Raw genomic sequence first — 20,062 nt, 5'->3', positions numbered from 1 at the left:
CTGATAGCATGGATTTTGAAAAAGTTCTTCTACTTGGTTTTCTGGTTTAGTTCAGATTTGTCTTTACAAGTGGATCTTGCATAACTGTTACATAAAAAGGATCAAAAGATTCATAAATATTTATAATTTTTATTAACCCGACCAATTTCAAAAGTCATTCACCAAAAGTTATACCATGCTAGAAAGGTAAGAAAAGTTGGACATCTTTAGATTTTATCATTGCTGCAAAGACAGTGTCAGGTAACTGGCACCGATTCTCCCAGTGATAGGTAGAATGTTTTACATTTTAACATTAATTTCATAAACAAAAGACTTAAGACGTGTTTATCAGTGCATACAAATTTAACATATTTTTAAAATCTACCTCTCATCTTTCTGGACAAATCACATCTGATTTCAGATGTACTTGTTGTAATCAAGTGTTTTGTAAGTGGCGCCCATTGCGAATAATCCTAAAATAAACTCACCAAATCTTCAACGCATAATCTAAAGCACGTCTCTGTCATAATAAACTCTAATTTTCAGAGATAATCCCTAAAATAACTTTTTGTTTAACAACTGGGAAGAGAGGAACTTTGCTAATCTTACACATCACAGTATTTATAAACAATTCTAATAGTCACTCCCAAAGCTGTCTTCACAAAAATGCACCTAAAGTCATTTTGTGTGTGAAAAAAATATATATTTTTGAGTAATGAATTAATTCACTATGCAAAAGTTTAACCCTTGCTATTATTCACTCTTAATTTTGCTTTCATCTCAGACCTTCCACGAGAGATTTTAAAAGGAAAAATCCCAGGGAGCAAGAAGTTTAAATCCACCTGCAGGAATTTCTTTCGAGCTCAACCGTCCTCAGCAGGTACCTTCCATTAGAGTTAAGGCTTTGCTAGGGTTTCCCTTAAGGAGTCCTACAGACAGTGGGTCCCAATCTGTCCTAAACTGGAAAGGCAGCTATCAAGGCTCCCCGAAGGATGGAAATCGGGGCGGACAGGAGGGGCCTTCCCACGGACCCCCACAGGTCTGAGCCGACAGTGCACTCGCGGTGGGATCGCGGGACTCCGGCTCTACCCTGGGGGGGCGCACCCCAGGATCCCTCGCCAAGTTGTCTTCAGTGGGAAGCCTGTCCCACCAGGGGCGGGGGGGGGGGCTTAGAACACACACAGATTCTCCTGGACCACGGGACGCCGGCGGCGCGGGCTGAGGACGGCGCGGACACTGCCACCCTGTCTATCACTGACAGTTGGCACTGGCAGGCACCCTGGGGTCCCCGTCGGCCGAGGCCCAGCGTGGCACCACAGCTGGGCGCGGGGCGGCGCAGAGAGGCTGTACCTTGCAGGCACCCACGTACCGATCATGCTCACTGGGCAGGTGGAGGCTGCCGGACAGGCAGGGGACTACGAGGGCACCGACGCCCACCCACGCCTTTCAAGAGCGGCGCTCCGGGACTAAATCCTCCAGAATTCCCCTCCCCGTGCCCCCGCCGTCAGAATGCGCACGCGCAGACGGCGCACAGCCCGGGGCCTTCTGGGAGTCGTAGTTTTAATGCGTAGTTTCTCCTCACCCCGCCCGCTTCCCGCCGCCTGCTGCCCTTCCGGCTTAAGGCCCAGGAAACTTACGTCACGGGGGGTGGGACCACTCGGCCGCCGTGTTGACGCGTCTCTTAGCAACGGGGAGGCTTACCTTTGGAAGCTTGTTGCAGCTCTAGCCACGGTCCAGCCCTCTTCCCGCCCCTCCCCTCCCCTCAACTCCCTTCACCTAGGAGCTGACAAACATCTGGATCAACCTGGGCACTACGAGGGGATTGAAGTTCTACCATTAACGCGCCTGTTTACATTTTTTCCCGACCTCCTTCTCACATCCGTAAAACCCACTGATTCTTTTACTACACGTTTTATGAGAACAAGACATTTTCTAGGAAGATGGTGGCAGAAAAAGAGACCCTGAGCTTAAACAAATGCCTAGACAAGATGCCGAAGAGGACCAAGCTGCTGGCACAACAGCCGCTCCCGGTGCACCAGCCTCACTCCCTGGTTTCTGAGGGCTTCACAGTCAAAGCCATGATGAAAAACTCAGTCGTAAGTGATCTTCCTAAACTGAATGCACTCGCTCCGAATCAGAGTGTAGAGGTTGGCTGGCCCTAGGATGGATTTTGAGACCATGTCCTGGGTGGTCTTTGCCAAAAATGGCAATTACTCAGCCAGTAGCAGACGGTGCCCAACAGAGTGTGGAGGTCCAGGCTAGGTTGTTAGAAAGGATCTTGGGCAGGTAATGTACTATGCCTGTTTATAAGCACCTTCCTAATAACTCATGGTTTCTAGACCACCCCAAATTACTCTTAAGCTATTTACACAAAGAAGAAAGATCCCCTTTAGAAAGATTCCTAAACTAGCCCATTCAGCAAAGGGCCTTTTAGAAAGTGAGTTCATAAAGTGGGTTCATAGAAATCATAAACTCTCTTGCAGAATTTTACGTGTGCTGATGTACAGCTGGAAACATAAACTCATTAAATAATCTACAATAAGAAATCTCATCAATTCAACCTAGGAAATTTTAGTATATCCTAGCATTTACTCTAAGGACACTTTTTCACAAAATGAAAACAGCATGCTAGTGTACTGAACAACACCTGAATATGAAGTCTATTTCCAGATAGACCTTTTAAATGATTAATTTTAAACAACCTAAGCTTCAGTTCAAATATCTCTGTCTACTAATACAATTCGTATTTCATTTCTATTTTTTTGTGGTAGTAAAAAGAAAATATTCTCAGTATTATTAGGGGAAAAAAGGTTTAAATTGTACACAAATATTTTAGCTACATGCATGACAGGTTTAGGAAAAAAGCCAAACCAGCTTTAAATTTGGTAGGCTAAACCAGGTTTTACCACTGAGTAAGCACCTGTCTGGGAATCGATATTAAATAATAAATGCAGCTTTCAAATTTGTATAATTTACACTCTGGGAGGATCTGACTTATTGTATAGGAACTCATTATGTTAAATGAATAGTGTTGCTTTCCAGTGTCACATTATTTGTTTTACATAAATGTTGCAAACCTAATACCTTCTTTCTAAACCACATCCTTAAAACACATGAATGAAACAGATTGCTTCTAGACCACTAGGCCAGATTCCCATGTTGCTACACAAAATGATATTCTGGTTGTTGGAATGTGTCAGGTAATTTAAAGTAGCTAAAATTTTTGGAAGTAGACTAAAACTTCTGCTTGTTATAACTGCAGTCTTTGTGCATGTATTTCCTGTGAATAGATGGTCATGGGACCCAAGATAACTCAGGTACCAGCAATACAGTATGCCATAACCTTAAAGCTAATTGTTTGCTTTTCTTCTAAACAATCTTTGTGATTATAATTTTAGTGATTTTTTCAAACACTTGTAAAAAATTGGTCAGATTCTTTACCTTTTTTTCTATACCTATGTTCATAATAATATTTATTTTTCCAAAACATAGCCTTATACCTAAAATCATAATTCTGGTAAATCAAATATTTCAGTATTACCAAATGTAACAAATATGCTTAGAGGACTCAAAAAACCCATTGATTATGAAGCAGCTTTCTTATAAACAACTTATTTGAGATAAATTATCTTCTTATTTCCATATTTTTAAGGAAAATCTCTTAGTGTAATACCTATGTCTCCATGGGATCCTCAAAACAGGATGAGTCATTCTTTCACTTCATTTAGCGGAAATCATAATTGTTAGATGCAAACATTATTCATCCATTCGTTCATGCATTCAATCAACAACAGCTATTTTTCTTTTGGTGAAACTAAGAATTTGCTAAGCACAGTTTTGGGGTTTGGGGATCAGCAAAATAAAGTCCCTGCCCTTAATACTCCAATGAAAACCAACAACAACAACACTAGAGTCTTGACAAAAGAAAGATAAACAATACTGTGTATGCAAAGTAACTTCAGTTGTACAGGAAATAAGACCTTTCATTTTCATATCCAGTATTTGCATTTCACTGTTTCTGTCTTCAATGGTATAAACCTTTCGGTGTTATAAAGTCAAAATACCCCTCTTTCTTAAGGTTGATTTCCGTTCAGAAAATAATATGCCAATCTCCAACTCATCTTAATTGGAACCCCTTGTTCCAGAAGCCAACCCCTAAGCCATTTTTCTAGTACTTGGATTTGCCTTCAGTTCCTTCTTTCCAAAACTTGCTAATTAAATGTCACCATTCCAGTGCCCCTCCACAAAAGACATATAGGACTATACCCTGAGGAGTTGTATGGAGACTCCCAATGTTTCTTTGAGAGTGCTGTTGTCATATAAGTGTACAAACTTCATCATAAAAAGATTTGATCAGATGGGCTATGCAAGCAGAAATCTTTATTTAAACAGTCATAATCTACATATGAGAATGGAAAATTAATTACAAAATAATGATACATGTAAATGGCTAGTTTTTTTAAATCTCAACATCAAATGTTGTTCTTAAATAGTAAGCAGTTCCTTTACTTCCTGGAAATTGTTGTTGTGTTCCGTAATGGAAACAAGCGTTGACACAAATTCTGAAATCAGAGAATAGTATTCAAATTTATATCGTTATAATGTTTGACTAAAAAGAGTGATAGGAGATACAGAGTTTGAAGAGTTCATAGTTCCTTTTCCCTTTTTTGCAGTATGTTTGTAGTATGATAGAGCCCATAACCAGAAACCCGTAGCCCAGTGCTGTATTAGCTTCATCTCAACAGACAGTAGATGCTTTCTGTGCTAATCTATCTTATCATAAAGCAAGTTTGAACATGGACCCAAGGTTATGATGATAGAAAAGTTGACTTCAACTTAAGGTTTATATCATAGCTTTCCTTTTCAATGGACTATAGATTTTTTTTATGCTCAAAGCTTATGGGAATGGGAGAAATAATTCTATAATATTACTTTACTTATATAGAAACTTTTATACTTATCAATCATATATTCATTCAACACATTGTGGTAATGGTCAATATTTATAAATTATATATTATGATATTGATTTGGCTGCTTTAACAGAGACCAAATAACAATAGCTTAACTAAGATGGAATTTGTTTCCTTCATATGTACAAATCCAGGTTTGTAGGTTATCCAGGAGGTTGGGCACTGCTTCCAGGTGAGATAGGTCCAGGGACATAGGAGCCTTGTATATTCTTACTTTGTATCCTGTAGGATGATGCTATGGGTCAACGTGACCTCACCACCACCAGGATCAAATCCCTATCCTCAGGAAGGAGGAAAGTGGAAGCAGAGGGCTTCCTTTTATGGACATGACCCAAAACACAGCATCCCACTTTCACTCACATCCCACTGGCCAAATTTAGTCACAGGCCTTTATTTTCCCTCTTAGCAAAAGCTTGCAAAAGATTGACCCTTGCAACAACTCCAGACCCTCATATCTGTTCCATCAGGAAACAGGCTAAGAAAGTTATGTAGTTCCAAAAGAGCATAGCCTGCAGCACCTACTTCATGCAGGAGGAGAGAAAAATGGGTAAGGAGCAACCTGCAAGAGGAGGCAGGAAAACTGGAGAGCAAGTAGCTTCCTTAGAAGACCATGTCCCACAAGTTGCACTCATCACTTGTGCTCAAATCCATTGCCAACACTGTCTATGGCCGCATCCAGTTGGAGGAGCGGCTGAGAAATGTGGTCTCTGACTGGTAGCTCTGCATCCCACTAAAACTTAAAGTGTTTTATTACTATAATAAAGGGACAAAGGGAAACTGGGGGTTGATTAGAAGTGTGCCACCAGTGCTAAATATTGCTAGTGAAGGAAAGGAGATAGACAAGTAAAATAATTACAGTACAAATAAATACACATCTATAGTAAAGCTTGCAAATACCAACTCTTCGTACAATGGAAATACTAGTGATGAAAGGACCAAGTGACAATAACCTGATTGAGGCCCTCATCACCATTTGTCCAGGTTTTTACAACATCGTCCAAGCTGGTCTCTAGACTCCAGCCACCGATTGGTTGATTGCCTCAATTAACTATCAGTACTGTTACACTCGTCTTTCCAGTACCAAGTTCTCCTCTTATCACTGCTGGAAGCTTTTGGAGCTCTTCAATTCTTACAGAAAAAAATCATGGTACCTCCGCAGAACTGACAAGGCCTCTGTGATCTCACCCCATTCTGTAGTTTTAATTTCATCTCCCGCTATTCTCATTCGCCAAATTAAACTGTAACGCTTCATTATTGACTTTGCTTACGCTGTACCCTTTGCTCGAATGCCCTTCTCCTTACATATCTGCACACACGCAACTCCTTCCGTCACTAGGAAACAAATATCTACTGATCATCATGCCAAGCACTGTTTTCTGTGCTGGGAATTGAGCAGTCCGGAAGAGGCAGAACGCATGTCCCAAGCTGCTTATTTATTTGCTTACGGCTGAATTGCCGGCTGTTTCAAGGTGGCTTCCCTAATTCTCCCCCTTTGTCAACCAAGATGCAAGCCGATCCTATGTTCATTGCTTTCTACTGTGTATTGTGGTTATTTCTGCTCGTGGGTTATCTCCTCATGTAAATTCTCTGCGAGGGCAGAATCTAATTCAGTTTTTCATCCCAACCAGTCCCTAACAGTGTACTCGGTATATGATGAATGAAAGAAAGCAATTCTACCGTTTCTTCTTATCTCATCATCTCCCTCTTTCTTGTTGCTGTAATTGTTACCTATTTCTACTTTGAACTTCTTTTAACCACCCTCCTCCAATGTAGGAACCAAGAAGATCCCTTTAAAACTCAGCCAGATCCTGACGTGGCTCACCTCAAACCCTCCGGTGGCTGCTCATCTTACTCAGAGTAAAAGCTGAAGTTCTTCCACTAGCCCTATGTAATCCAACTGCCATTCTTCTTTATGCATATCTCTTAGTACTTTCTCCCTCCCTAATTCTGTTCCATCCACAATAGCTTCGCGGCGGTTCCATGAATGCACCAATTGCATGGCTTCCTTCTGACCTTTGCCCTTCCTCTTCCCTCTGCCGGAAATGCATTTCCCCCTTCCTATCACCCTCTCTTGAGCCTTCATATTTTTCTTCAAACATTAACTTTTCAGTGAGGCCTTCCCTGACTATTTAAAATTTCGACCTCTTAATAAGCCCCTTCACCCCTGCTCCAGCATGCCCATCTTCTTTCCCCATTTTGTATCTTTCTGTAGTTATTTATCACTCTCTAATATTAACTCAGTTTGTCCTGTGTCTTCTTCCACTACAGAGTAAGCTCTGTGAGGGCAGGAAAGTATTACACTTTCGCTCACTGCTGTGTCTTCAGTTCTAGAAAAGTTCCTGGCACCTAGTAGGTGCTACTTTTCTTTTGTCAAATGAATTAATGAACGACCATGTTTTATACTGTAATTAGACAATCATCTTTGAATTAGCAGCTTCAAGAAAAAGCTAATGGTGTTACATAAATACAAAATGTAAGAATGAGAATAATTTACTAAAGTTTTATGCCATATTTTAATTGGTTTCTTATAAAAGTTATGCATGCTCATTGTAAAATTTTAAAGTGGTTTGGTTTAGAATAGCTTTTTCCCATCTCAGATTATGGGAAGAATTTTAACTTTTTTTCCCTAGTCCTCTTATAATTTCAATATTTTATTGTAAAGCTTTGCTTCATCTTAATTCATTTTGGTTTAAGAAGTGAGGTAGAAATTTTGATTTTTTTTCCAAATGGCCAGAAGGTTGTTACATTACCTTTTACATGTAGTTAAATTAAGTTATATAAAATATCTTCCTATTTAACGTAAATGATCTATCAGTGCTATATATATATTAATCATTGTAGCTTTATATATGCTTTAATATACGATAGGGCTAGTCATCTCTATTCCAATTGGCTTTCCAAGAAATTCTATGAGGACGCAGGGCAGTCTATTATTTTTTTCCATTTAGCATACAAATCTCAGACAATTTAATGTTTTGTTGTGGTGGTTTCTGCACACTTATTAAATGGCAGACCAAAGAATGGAACCTACGTTTCTAGATTTTTGTGACTCAGATCAGTCCTCTCTTGATCACCTTTTTTTTAGACTTTGGTTGATGCATGATATGCAAATAGAAAATGCACATATGGTAAATGTAGCTCTTGACGAATATTAAACGACACACTGGTGTAGCCAGCACCCAGATCAAAAAAACATTACCAACACTGCTGAACCCTCACGAGCCCTTTCCAGTCACCGCCCATCACATGCCTAAGCTGAACTTATCCTGACTTCTGTTAACAGATTTGTCCCTACAAGTTTGTAGTTGTTTTGCGTCTGTCTTCTGGGATCACCATTGTATTTGTGAGATTCACCCACATTACTGCCTATGATTGTAGCTGTTCATACTCATTCCTGTATAGTGTTTTCGTGTGGGAACATAGCATAATTTACTCATCCATTCCTCTGTTGATGAGTATTTGTGTGAGTTCTAGGTTAAGACTGTTAGCAATAGCACTACTAGGAAAATTCTAGTACTTTTTTTGGAGAACATATGGAAGAATGTCCAGGGATAGATACATGGGAATTGCTGGGTTCTAGGGTATGCATATGTTTGCTTGAGTAAATACATCAGAACCATTTTTCAAATTGATTTTTCAAATTTAAACTCCTACCAGCTCTATATGGAGTTCCATTTGCCCTGGAGTCTCACCAATAATTGCTGTTTTCTTCATTTTGCATTTTAGATGTTCTAGTGGGTTTATAATGTCATCTCCTTGTGGATTTAATAGTCATTTTTATTGTGGCTAATGAAGTTAAAAACTTTTTTACGTACTTATTGGCCATTTGGTCATCTTCTTTTATGAAGTGGCTTTTCAAGGCTTTTGCCTGTTCTTCTCTTGGCTTGATTAAGCTTGTTTATTTGTAGTACTTTTTATTTTTCATAGTCTATTCTAAATGATATAAGGCATTTGTCAAATATGTATATTGCAAGCATAGTTTCCCACTCTGTGAGTGTCCTTTCCATTCCCTTAATGATCACTTTCATCCTTTCTTTTTGAAATATACACCGTGTGGGAAAAAAATTATCTCAAACATTTTATTTATGTTTTTATGTATAATGCGTTCCTCAACCAATTTCAATAGTCTCACAATGAAATACATATGCATTAAAACACAAGGCTTTTAAAATAAACTGCAGTAATCAGAAACAAAGTAGAACAAACAATAGTGAAACAACAAAATAAAATGTAATTAAAGTAGAAAGCCTAAGTAAAGAAAAGGAGAATCAATTTTGCCATTCATAAGGGTCAATATATTGATTGATGTTCACATTTCATTCTGAGCTCTTGGCATCTGTCGCTGAAAGGGGAACATTACGTATACACTTTTCGTTATCACAAAAGAGGTAACCTATCCATCGCTATAGGGAATTCAAGCTTTCTCTGCACTGAGTTCTCAGAGAAATGGATCATGCAGCACTTTAAATACATGCAACACACCATATCTACGTTTTTATTTCTTACAAGAAATACAGTAGCAAATTTCATCCATAAAAGATTTCAGTAAGCGTCAAGTAGGCGATATTAAAATGTATCTTGAGGAATTGGATTTTGCATGAGATTAAATTAACAGAGTACATGTATGTAGACTTCGGGTGGCCCAATTTGATCCAAGGACAGAATTCACAATGCCTACAGGAGAGTGTAGACTGTATATTTTTTAGCTCTGGTTTTAGTTCATTTTATGACAGGAGCAAGATGGCTGCTGTTTTATAAGGTGTGAGAAAGGAAATCTGTGATGCTTTAAGAACACAGAGCTGAATGACCTGAAAGAGGCTAGGTCTTGGCAGGTTTCCCAGAGGGAATCTTGTTTGGTGAAATATAAAAGATGAAGGGGACCAAGGAGAAGAGTTAGAGGCAGTGGGCAGTGGTTCAGAGACAAGAGAGACGAGGCTTTCTGCTCATTCAGTTTTCAATCTTTATTTTCTGCTTTTTTTGCCAAAAATAGTGATGTCATAAATTCTATTCATTATACGCAAGTTTAAAATTATTTAAATTATACTTATTTTTATAGGATATATATAAGCAAAATATATGTGTACTTTATGAAAAGTATATATATGTACATATATACATCTTTGTATAGCTTGCATATTTAGTTTGTATTGTGTGTAGTTATAATACCTTATACGAAGTTTTATGGATTCCTTCTAACATGCTAGTATTTTACATGTCATTACAAACTCCTCATAAGCATTTAAAAGACTTCATAAAATTCTATCCTCTGAATATACCATCATTTACTTAATCATTCTCCCAGGTTGATTTCGATTTTTTCTGTTATACATAGTGTTGAAATGAATGTTTTTAATTTTTCTTTTTTTGGAGGAAGATGAGCCCTGAGCTAACATCTGTTGCCAATCCTCCTCTTTTTGCTGAGGAAGACTGGCCCTGAGCTAACATCTATGCCCATCTTCCTCTACTTTATATGTGCGATGCCTGCCACAGCATGGCTTGCCAAGCAGTGCCATGTACGCACCTGGGATCCGAACCAGCGAACCCCGGGCTGCCAAAGTGGAACGTGCTCACTTAACCACTGCACCACGGGGCTGGCCCCGAAATGAATATTTTTATATAAATTTTGTCTTCTGTATTTTAAAGTACCTCTTTGACATATAATTTCTGAAGTAGAATTACTGAGTCAAAGATCTTAAGAAACTGAAGACTCCAATGAAGGTTTGATTTACATGGCCTCCTGCGATGCTGGTCTGTGCCTGCCCTCCTCTCTCCTTGTGGCCTGAGGCACTAGGCCTGGGGCTTCTGACACTTCAGGCCCTGCCTGCCATCCCCCTCCCCACCTGCTGCATGTGGAGGGGATCAATACCTCAGCATCTCTGACCTGTTCCTGATACATTTTGGAAATGGGTTGGAGACATCTAAGGCTGTGGTTCTCAGGTTGCAAATTGGAATCACCTGGGGAGCTTAAAAAATACCGATTCCTAGCTTCCATCCTCCAAGCAGGCCCCAATTCTTTTTTTTATATTATAATTATACATAATACTCAGAGATATTTGAGAGGAATTTTTGACCAATGTAACACAATTTTAATATTATAACTGTAATATGTTTATAAACTGGGGAGGCTAATCTCTCCTAATTCATATCCATAAATGTTAACTTTACCAGTTTAATCTTCCAGATGACCTTTTAATAATATGCAAAACTGAAACATCCCTTTGCAATTGTAATGACCATATGAACCACTTGGAAGAAAAATTGTCACGTTTTAATGGTGTCTTCACTTGTAATATGTTTTATCACTTCATGTTTGTAGGCATATGTCTTCCTAATAAGTATATTTATTTTTACTTTATATCCAGTCCCTTTAAATCTAATGTTCCCTTTGAATCTCATATGTTTTATTTTAATTGTGTTTTTCCAAATTTTGAAAAATGTAAATATACAAATAGGTATAGAAAATAGTAAAATAGGCTGTGTTCATCTAGAATGATCTATAGCTCTATTCGTTTTCCATCCCTCCATCCTTCCATCCCCAGAGGTAACTAAAATCCTAGAGTTTATGTATGTCATTCCAAAATATATGCAGTGCATATATCTATATCTATATCTATATATATATATAATAGAGTTTGTCAAATTTATTTCCAAATTAATATATACGTATTTATACCATTACCAATAGATAATGAGAATTCTTATTTCCCAAAACCTAATCATCATTTGGCAACATCAGACTAAAAATCATGCCAATCAGAAGGGTATGAAATGGTATCTTGTTTTAATTTTGGTTTTCTCTGATAACCAGTGATGTATTTTCTTTTCATACTTAATCATATAAGTTTCTTCCTCTGTGGTGTGCTTACTCTTAACATTTGCCCGTTTTCGTATTAGACTGTCTGCCTTTTCTTATTGTTATATAGATTTTTTTATATATTCTGAATATGAGTATATTCTGCATATGGACCTCACATATTTTCTCCTAGTCTGTGACTTGTCATTATACTTTTTTTTGCATATTCTTTGATGCACAGAAATTTTAAGTTTAATTTTAACTATTTATATTTATCAAATTCTCCCATTATGGTTTGTGTATTTTGTGCCTAGTTTCAGAAATGTTTTTTGATCCTGATATCTTAAGTTTTCTTGCATATGTTTTCTTCTTATAATGTTCACAAATAGATTATTAATTATTCAGTCACTAATTCATTTTTTAAGATGAGATAAGGCTTTGATTTGATCTATTCCATATCCAGTACCATTTATGAATAGTATCTTGGAACTCTCTATTCTGCCCTATTAGTCTATTTATGTATCTCTGAGCCAGCATCACACTGTCTTAATTGTTGTAGTTTTATAAATCTTGATATTTGGTAAGGTGAGTTCTCCAAATTTGTTTTCATCTTCTTTGATATTCTTGGTCTCTTACTATTTATAGGGATTTTAAGATAAGTGGTCGAGTTTCATGACAATCTCTTTCGGGGTTTTAATTAGAATTATATTGAGTGTACAGGATAATTTGGGGACAGTTGCAATCTATTCTTAATTTGCTAAGGGTTTTTTAAAAAATTGTGAGTCATGTTGAATTTTATCAAAGACACTTTCTGTATCTAATGAAATGATCATGAGATTTTTCTCCTTCACTTTGTTAATATTAACATAATGTTAATATCATCTGATATTCTAATGTTAATTCATCCTTACATTCTTATGCATGATTTAATCACAATGTGTTTAGCTTAAAAAACAAGTATAAATTATTGATATATCTTTCATTTATCAGGGAGCAAAATCCTTCCCAGTAACCCACCACAAACCCTTTATATCTTATCACCAAATCTGGGTATTAATGCTAAGGTAGTTGCTTAGTCAACTCTGGCTGCATAACAAAATACCACAGACAGGGAGGCTGAAACAACACAAATTCATTTCTCACAGTTCTGGAGGCTGGAAAGTCCAAGATCAAGGTGCCGACCTATTCAGTTGTTGGTGAGTGCTCCCAGCCTGGAGAAGGTCCGACTGCGACTTCTTGTTGTGTCCTCAACTTCCGTTCCTCCATGCATGCACGCAGACTCTTACTCTCTTTATAAAGCTGCTAATCCCGTCCTAAAGGCCCCACCCTCAGAACCTAATTTAACCCTAATTACCTCCCAAAGGCCCCATCTCCAAACACCATTACCTTGGCTGTTAGGGCTTGGACATGTAAGTTTTGAGGGACACAAACATTTCAGTGCATAACAGGTGGGGAAATGAGATTGCTAGGTTTGGGTCATCCTTTGGGACTGGAGGAGGCACCTATCTTCCTGTAGTTCTTTGCTGCTAGAGCAAAATAATGTTTGTATAAACTAAAATTAAAACTTTAGAAAGAAAATCAAATATGTGTACTACACTTTGATTCTGAAAAAAAGAATTTATTAGATTTTAATATGTTTTTGTTTTAATATTGTGCTTTTGAACAATTATTTTCATTATAAAGGGGAAAAGTTTTTATATAGAGTTTTAAGAAAATATCTAAAAGAGGAAAAAAAATCAAATCCCTTTCACTACAGTTAATTATTCTTGAATTATCCTCCAAAATCATCACTGCATGGTTTTTGTGTAAAACTGGAGTCATATCATACATATATTGTTAATATATTTTAAATTTTACTATCTTTCATTGTATTCGAATTGCTAGTTTATTAATTTTTTTCTTGATTGGACTTACTTATGGTTTGTTTTCCTCTTTTTGTTTCTCTCTTCATATACTGTCTCCTGAATCTATATACTAATTCTTCTGATTTTGATAACAAATTTCTTATTTCTACTTTTACATACTATTTTCTTTCTCTTGTTCTATCTTTTTTAAAAAGAAAAGAGAAGCACACTGAGGTTTATTACACAGGGTGACCGCTGACTTTATAGGACCTAAGAAGTGAGGCAAGAGACATTTATGTTTAATATTTGGGATCCAAGAAATGAAATTCTAAAGCATGTGTAAAGTAATTCAATTGGTCTGTGGTAGAGAAGAAGTGAAGAAGTGTTATGTTCAGGGAGATTTATTTTTAGGTTTTCCATATACATGCAAGAATCATAGCCTAAACAAAAACTTAAGATATCATTATCATGAATTTGCTTCTTTACCAAAGTTACTGTCATTTAGGAAAAAGTATGTGAATTGATTATATTAGAAAGAATAATTGTGTTGTATAAAAAATAATTTTTATTTTAGAATTATCCTACTAAACCAATTCAAGTCAAAGTCATTGATGTGGCATAGGCTAGAGAAAGTAAGCCTAGAAAAAATATGATTAGATAATAAATGCCACATAAAATAATGAGTAGAAGATAGATCATGGCTAACTACCTTCCTTTTGTGCTTTTTGTTTAGAAGACAATCCGCAGAGAAATATGTTTCACAGATTGTCTATTCTAAAGTATCTATGAATAAACAGTCCCTGAGACAGACATTAAAGATTTACCAAGTCTTCTGTGCCTTGTATTTTGTATTTAAAACAAAAACAGTTATTTTACATGATAAAATTATAACTTCATTTCAAAATTAAGTAAAATGACACACTGTTAAATGTTTTCACATGAACATGAAATATTTTTTGAATTTAGGAATAAATAATGAAAATGTTTTAGAAGAAGTTCATCAAATATAGCATTTATAAGATAAAGCGTGAAGTATAAATGGCCAATGTCTTATAATTCTTTGTCCCTGCACCCCTCAATACTTTGCAGTGTTCTAGATATTGGAGACGCTCACTTGTGTTTCTTGTTTGTTTAATCCTAACTTATTTTGTGAAAGTAATTCAACTGTGAATGTCCATCTACACCTGTCTTTCATTTCTTTCATATTAATTACTTATGGAAAAAATCTAGAAGACTGATTGATGAAGAACTTCCTTATAGATAAAAAGACCCTTCTCTAGATCACATTTGGGTTTCTATTTATAGGAGTAGAAGCTAATTTGATTGAGTTGAACCTTGTCAACTCTTGATACTTCAATAAAAATGACAGAAATGGTGTTTTAGATTAGGACCCACTAAACAAAAAGAATCAAAAACCTTGGAAGGATCTCAAAAGTATGAATCAGCATCATGTATTGGGTATATTAGACGTGATTGAAATACCTCCAGTGACTTATATAGTACTAACACCAAGGTTTATCCAGAAGTAGTGCTGGCAAACCCAGAATCAACTGGATTGACTCAGCCAGGGTAGGACTTAAAGTGACAGAGTCCTGAGAGACAGTTAGGATTCAGCAGAGGCAAATGTTTGAGTCAGAACCCAAACCTATGGTTCCAAAGTGAACCAAGATTCAGCCTAAAAGAGATTAGTAACTGGAGACTGGAGCCTCAGAGAAGCCAAAAAGATACTTCAAACCCTTAGCCTCCTGTTAGGAGAAGCACAAGCTAGTATCAGCCTCCGGGAAGGATGGAGAGCATTCTGGAGTACAGATGTTAAGCAGGCTAAAAAATTATGTCTACAACCAGGCTTAGATCAGCAAGTTCAGTTACATTTCAACTTTTACTATTTTGTGAAATAATCGGTTCAACTTTGTTAATTTGACTGTGTTTCATAACCACAGAGCTCAGCTCTATCCCTGTTCAGTCACCAGTCACTCACAAATAATAATAAGTGAAATTTGTCAGGAAGGAAAGTGGGTTGGATTAATGTGATGTGTGCACCATGTTGATAGGTAAAGTTGTAGAGAATGGATTATTAGGGCTTATCAGTCCCCATCCTATATCTGCTGCCACTCCCCCAGACCACACTCCTTCATTTCTACCACTTTTAACCATCCATGTTTCCGTGTGCCTCTTTGTAATTCCTCCCTCTCTCTCCTTCTCCAGTCTCCAGTTAACCGATGACCTGCTTTCTGGCACTATGGAGGAGTTTGCACTTTCTAGAATTTTATGTAAATGGAATTATACAGAATATACTCTGTTTTTTCTCTGGCTTCTTTTTCACTCAGCATTATTATTTTGAGATGCATCCACGCTGTTTCGTGTATCGATACTTCATTCCCTTTAATTGCTAGAAGTATTCCATTGGTATGAATATAGCACAATTTGTTTACCCACTCACTGTTGGCGGACATTTGAGTTGTTTCCAGTATATGGCCATTAAAAACAGCTGCTATGAACTTTGGTCAAAAGTGTAACCTGTATCACTGTGTGCAACACCTTTATTATAATCTGAAAACTTCCATCATTGATTTATATATGGCATTAAATATACAGTTATTATATGTGCTTTATTGAAGTATTGTTAATTAGATTATGAAGACAAAGTTTTTATAATTTTCTCCATTAAATGTATTTATGTTCGCATTCACTTTCTCCCTTGTAGATTACCCAACATATATTAATGTTTAGAATTTCTCATTGAGAACTATGGTAGTTAGTACTTTAACATTTTCCTTCATTTGTTGAGATTTATTTGTTCCTTGTACATAAAACTCAATTCTATGTCTGCCTTCATTTGTTTTCTTTCAAAGATTTCTTAGGAATCCTTCACATTTTATAAGGAACCATAAATTTATTTCAGCCTAGGGCCAACAGCTAGCTTTCCTGCTGACCTCGATGGATATATGCAATTTAGTCAGTGAATTTTGAAAATTTGAACGATAGCACATTAAACTGGAATAATGAACCAATAAAAATTTTTATAGTGTTCAGGAAAATTATTTCTTAGACATTCATACTGTCATTTTATTCATTAAAATTATTCTAGGATCATAAGTTAGACCATGTATTCCTAAGGCTTAAAAAAAAATGAGCAGATCTTTTCTGATGATCAAATGATTTTACCTTGCTACAAGATAATAAAATCTTGTTTTAGAAAGTTAGACTAGGCATTTTTAACCAGATTACCCATCTTCAACTCACAGAGTAAAATTCTTGTAAAATCTTTCACATAGCGTGTGTAATGCACCTCACATGTTAAGTGCTATGATTTGTCACAATTAAAGTCATTATCTTCCTAGAATCCTTGCCAGTGTGTGACATTGGGTTTAGACTTGGAAAGCCTCAAGTGCTTCATCAGCAGATGCAAATACTATTATAACTTCAGAGGGTTCATGGAGATTAAATGAAATATTACAGCAAAACATAAGCACATGCTCAGCAACATAGAAATCTAATGTAGTAAGTGCTTATAAGATGGTGGTTTTATGTTTTTCACAAATCTGCTAACATGTAATTGGCCTGTCCTATAAACCAGGCCTTTAATGATTTTATAGGATTCTAATCTTGATGCTTGAGCCACTCGTGGTAGTGAGCTATGTGCTCAGAAAGGTCTGTTAATGCTTACAAGTCACTAAGGTACCATTTTGTGTTTGCCTAATCACTCCACTGGCCTTTACCTGTTTTTCATTACAAATCCACCTAATTCAATAAAGAAGAGTGCTTCTCCTGAAGTTTTTATTAGTGAAAGGTCTGTGCAAGCCATAGACAGTATTTTTATTTGGGTGATATATATGATTCAAGAAATATTAGAAATGATTTTTTTTTTTTACTTTTTAGAAGGCACTTTAAAATTAGCACCACATCTAACCGTATTGGTATTGCTGTTTTCTGTTGTAGTTAAAGATGATAATCCTTATGTTTAAAATTAATAATAAAAATCTGAGAAGAAAAATTTCATATCTAAGTATTTTAGATTGTAATTTGGCACGAAATACATTAATCTAAACAAACAGATTATAGAAATTATTCATGCTTCCATTAATTGTTTAGACGTTAGTGTCTAATTGTCATTTGTTTCTGCTGTAATTCAGTTCAACTGCTATAATTAAATGATGCCATTCATCTAGCAGCAGTCTGAAACCTTTCTTTCCTTGCAAGACATAATAAAAAAAATGAGTTTTCTATAAAATTCGGTTTATCTTCACTTAGAAATTTTTCTTTTAAGTTTTTAGTCTTTAACTTAATTGTGAATCTCAAATAGAGCTTCTCAGATGAGTGATAGAGGCTAATTTCAAAATTTCTCTAAATCTACAAATGTACTCGTCATTTTCCCTAGTCTGGGCTTAAATTGCTCTGCTTGCATTTGTAATCAGGAATTGATTGGGTTGCTGTGGAAACTGGAAAAGTGTATTGCTGGTTGAAGAAAAAATGCCATAGAAGAAGCACTGTTATCATAATTGTCTGCCATCCTAAATGCCTATCATTCTGAACAGCACATTGGTAAAATTTTCACACTCCAACCCCAAAATGCTTTCTCTTCAGAATACTGCTTTGTGATCAGTATTAATCCTCTAGATTGATTTTTTGACACCAGGTGGCTTTGTAACATATTTAATTTGTTTTCACATTGAACTATTTTTTTTTACACAAAATGAAATTAGTTTCCATTTTATTCATACTTATGAGGCACATCATAGGGAAAAACATGAAGCACAGTAAAATATTAGATATTTAGAAGCTAATCGTCTGAAACATTTCGACTGCTGACCGAGAAGACATGAAACCAGTACAAACAATTCAGTTGAAGAAAGAATTTTTAACATCTGGTAATAAAGACAGCCTAGAAGAAGTAAAGGTCTATTTTACACACACTGAAAAAACAATTTATGCATTTTACCATGTGAAAGAAGAGATGAACTCTAATTGTCTTTAAAGGTTTGTCTTTTGTGTGAGAGTGGAGAAAATGAAAATTGACCAAAGGAATGAGGAGAAATATGGAAAGAAGTAAAAGCAAAATGGCCTTCAGCAGAAGCAGGAAAGATGGCATTAGGACAGATAACAACCAGTATTTTCCAGTGGTGCAAATTTCCATTAACACCAACGACTTTTCTGGAGACTTCCATTGGTTCCCTGATTTTAACAAGAATAAATGCAGAAAATTGTCTGCGACTTCTGAAGATTAAAACAAAATATTCTCAATCCCCCATATGTCTTAGGAAACCAAGGATTCACAAGGATTCACAACCTGCTGAAGAAGATTAACAGAACATAGCATCTAAGTACAATAAGCCCCTGCTTGAGAAAAGAGCCTGAATGTGGTGTCACACATCAGCTCTAGAGTCTAGGGTCAGAAAAATGTGGTACTCACTTTAGTTCTATTTTTATAAATAGTGCCAGACCCAACAAAGAAATCTGCTTTAGCAGAAAAATATTAAAATATATAAAATGTGTGACATAGTCTAAATGATGTATTACCTGTTCTATATATTGATGAGATTTGCATGCTAGATATTTGGATCCTGGTCTTGGGTACTCCATTCCATCATATACTTCAGAAGGAAGTTTGAAACCACTGTGTGCATTTTGTGCAGGGGCAAGTACATCTTTAGAAGTATTTTCTTGTCTTCCTTTTGAGAACTGGGACAGAGGGTAGAAATATAAAGCATTTTTCATGTACTGGTCACCCTGACGTGCAGTTAAAATTGTTTTGACAAATTAAATTTGTTACTCAGTAAGTTAAGCAGAGGGGAGAGAATCATCTCTCTAGATACACGTAGTATACTGCATGCTATTGATTTTGAATAGGTAATAGATTGAATAGGTAATAAATAGTAGTTTAAAAGTCAGAAGGGCATGCACCAGAAATCTTTCTATTCATTTATCATCTACAGAGACAGCAGGTATTTGTGTGTCTTACAGAAATATTTTGTGCATTTTAAGCAAACGTATATATACATACATTACTGACAGACTCCTAAATTTGAGCAAAGTTAAGGATTGTATAGTATGATATTACAGTTTTCTAATCAGGTTAAGCAGCTTTTATTTGTCTGTTGGCCATTTGAACATCTTCTTTGTGAAGTGCTCATTGTACTCACCTGCCCATTTTTCTATTAGGTGCCTGTCTTTTTATCATTGACTTATGAGAGCTCTTTATATACAATGGATCTTTAGATGTTTTATTTGCTATATGTTTTGTAAATATCTCCTCCCCTTCTGTGGCTTGTCTATTCATTCAATTAGTAGAGTCTTTTGATAAACAGAACTTATTAATTTTAATGTTGTCAAATTTATCAATCTTTTCTTCCATGATTAGTACCTTTTTTGTCTTAAGAAATCATTCCCTGGGACCTGCCCCATGGCTGAATGGTGAAGTTCACGTGCTCTGCTTTGGTGGCCCCAGGGTTTCATGGGTTCAGATCCTGGGCACA

General features: G+C 36.3%; 2 protein-coding genes across 9 annotated transcripts in view; one reads left to right on the top strand and one right to left on the bottom strand.

Moving 5' to 3' along the window:
* Positions 1 to 1,546, bottom strand: part of PRKN (parkin RBR E3 ubiquitin protein ligase) — a 1,214,117-nt gene extending 1,212,571 nt beyond the window's left edge. For 2 of the 8 annotated variants that reach the window (XM_070603188.1, XM_070603189.1), the window contains exon 1: positions 1,330 to 1,473. Coding sequence is in view for 2 of the 8 variants with exons in the window: in XM_070603183.1 (XP_070459284.1) it covers positions 1,349 to 1,355 (7 nt within the window). In the remaining 6 variants the exon portion in view is untranslated. Of the gene's footprint in view, positions 1 to 1,329 lie in introns of all 8 variants that reach the window. The other 6 variants (XM_070603183.1, XM_070603184.1, XM_070603185.1 and 3 more) reach the window with 6 other exon arrangements.
* Positions 1,233 to 20,062, top strand: part of PACRG (parkin coregulated) — a 459,238-nt gene continuing 440,408 nt past the window's right edge. The window contains exon 1 of the mRNA XM_070603192.1: positions 1,233 to 2,075. Within this exon, the coding sequence (XP_070459293.1) occupies positions 1,920 to 2,075 (156 nt within the window). The 5' untranslated portion in view covers positions 1,233 to 1,919. The remainder of the gene's footprint in view (positions 2,076 to 20,062) is intronic.

Source organism: Equus przewalskii, chromosome 32 (genome assembly GCF_037783145.1).
Source record: "Equus przewalskii isolate Varuska chromosome 32, EquPr2, whole genome shotgun sequence".
Lineage (NCBI taxonomy): Eukaryota > Metazoa > Chordata > Mammalia > Perissodactyla > Equidae > Equus > Equus przewalskii.
Note: the sequence above shows the minus strand (reverse complement) of the source record. Positions and strands in the feature narration are given on the sequence as shown.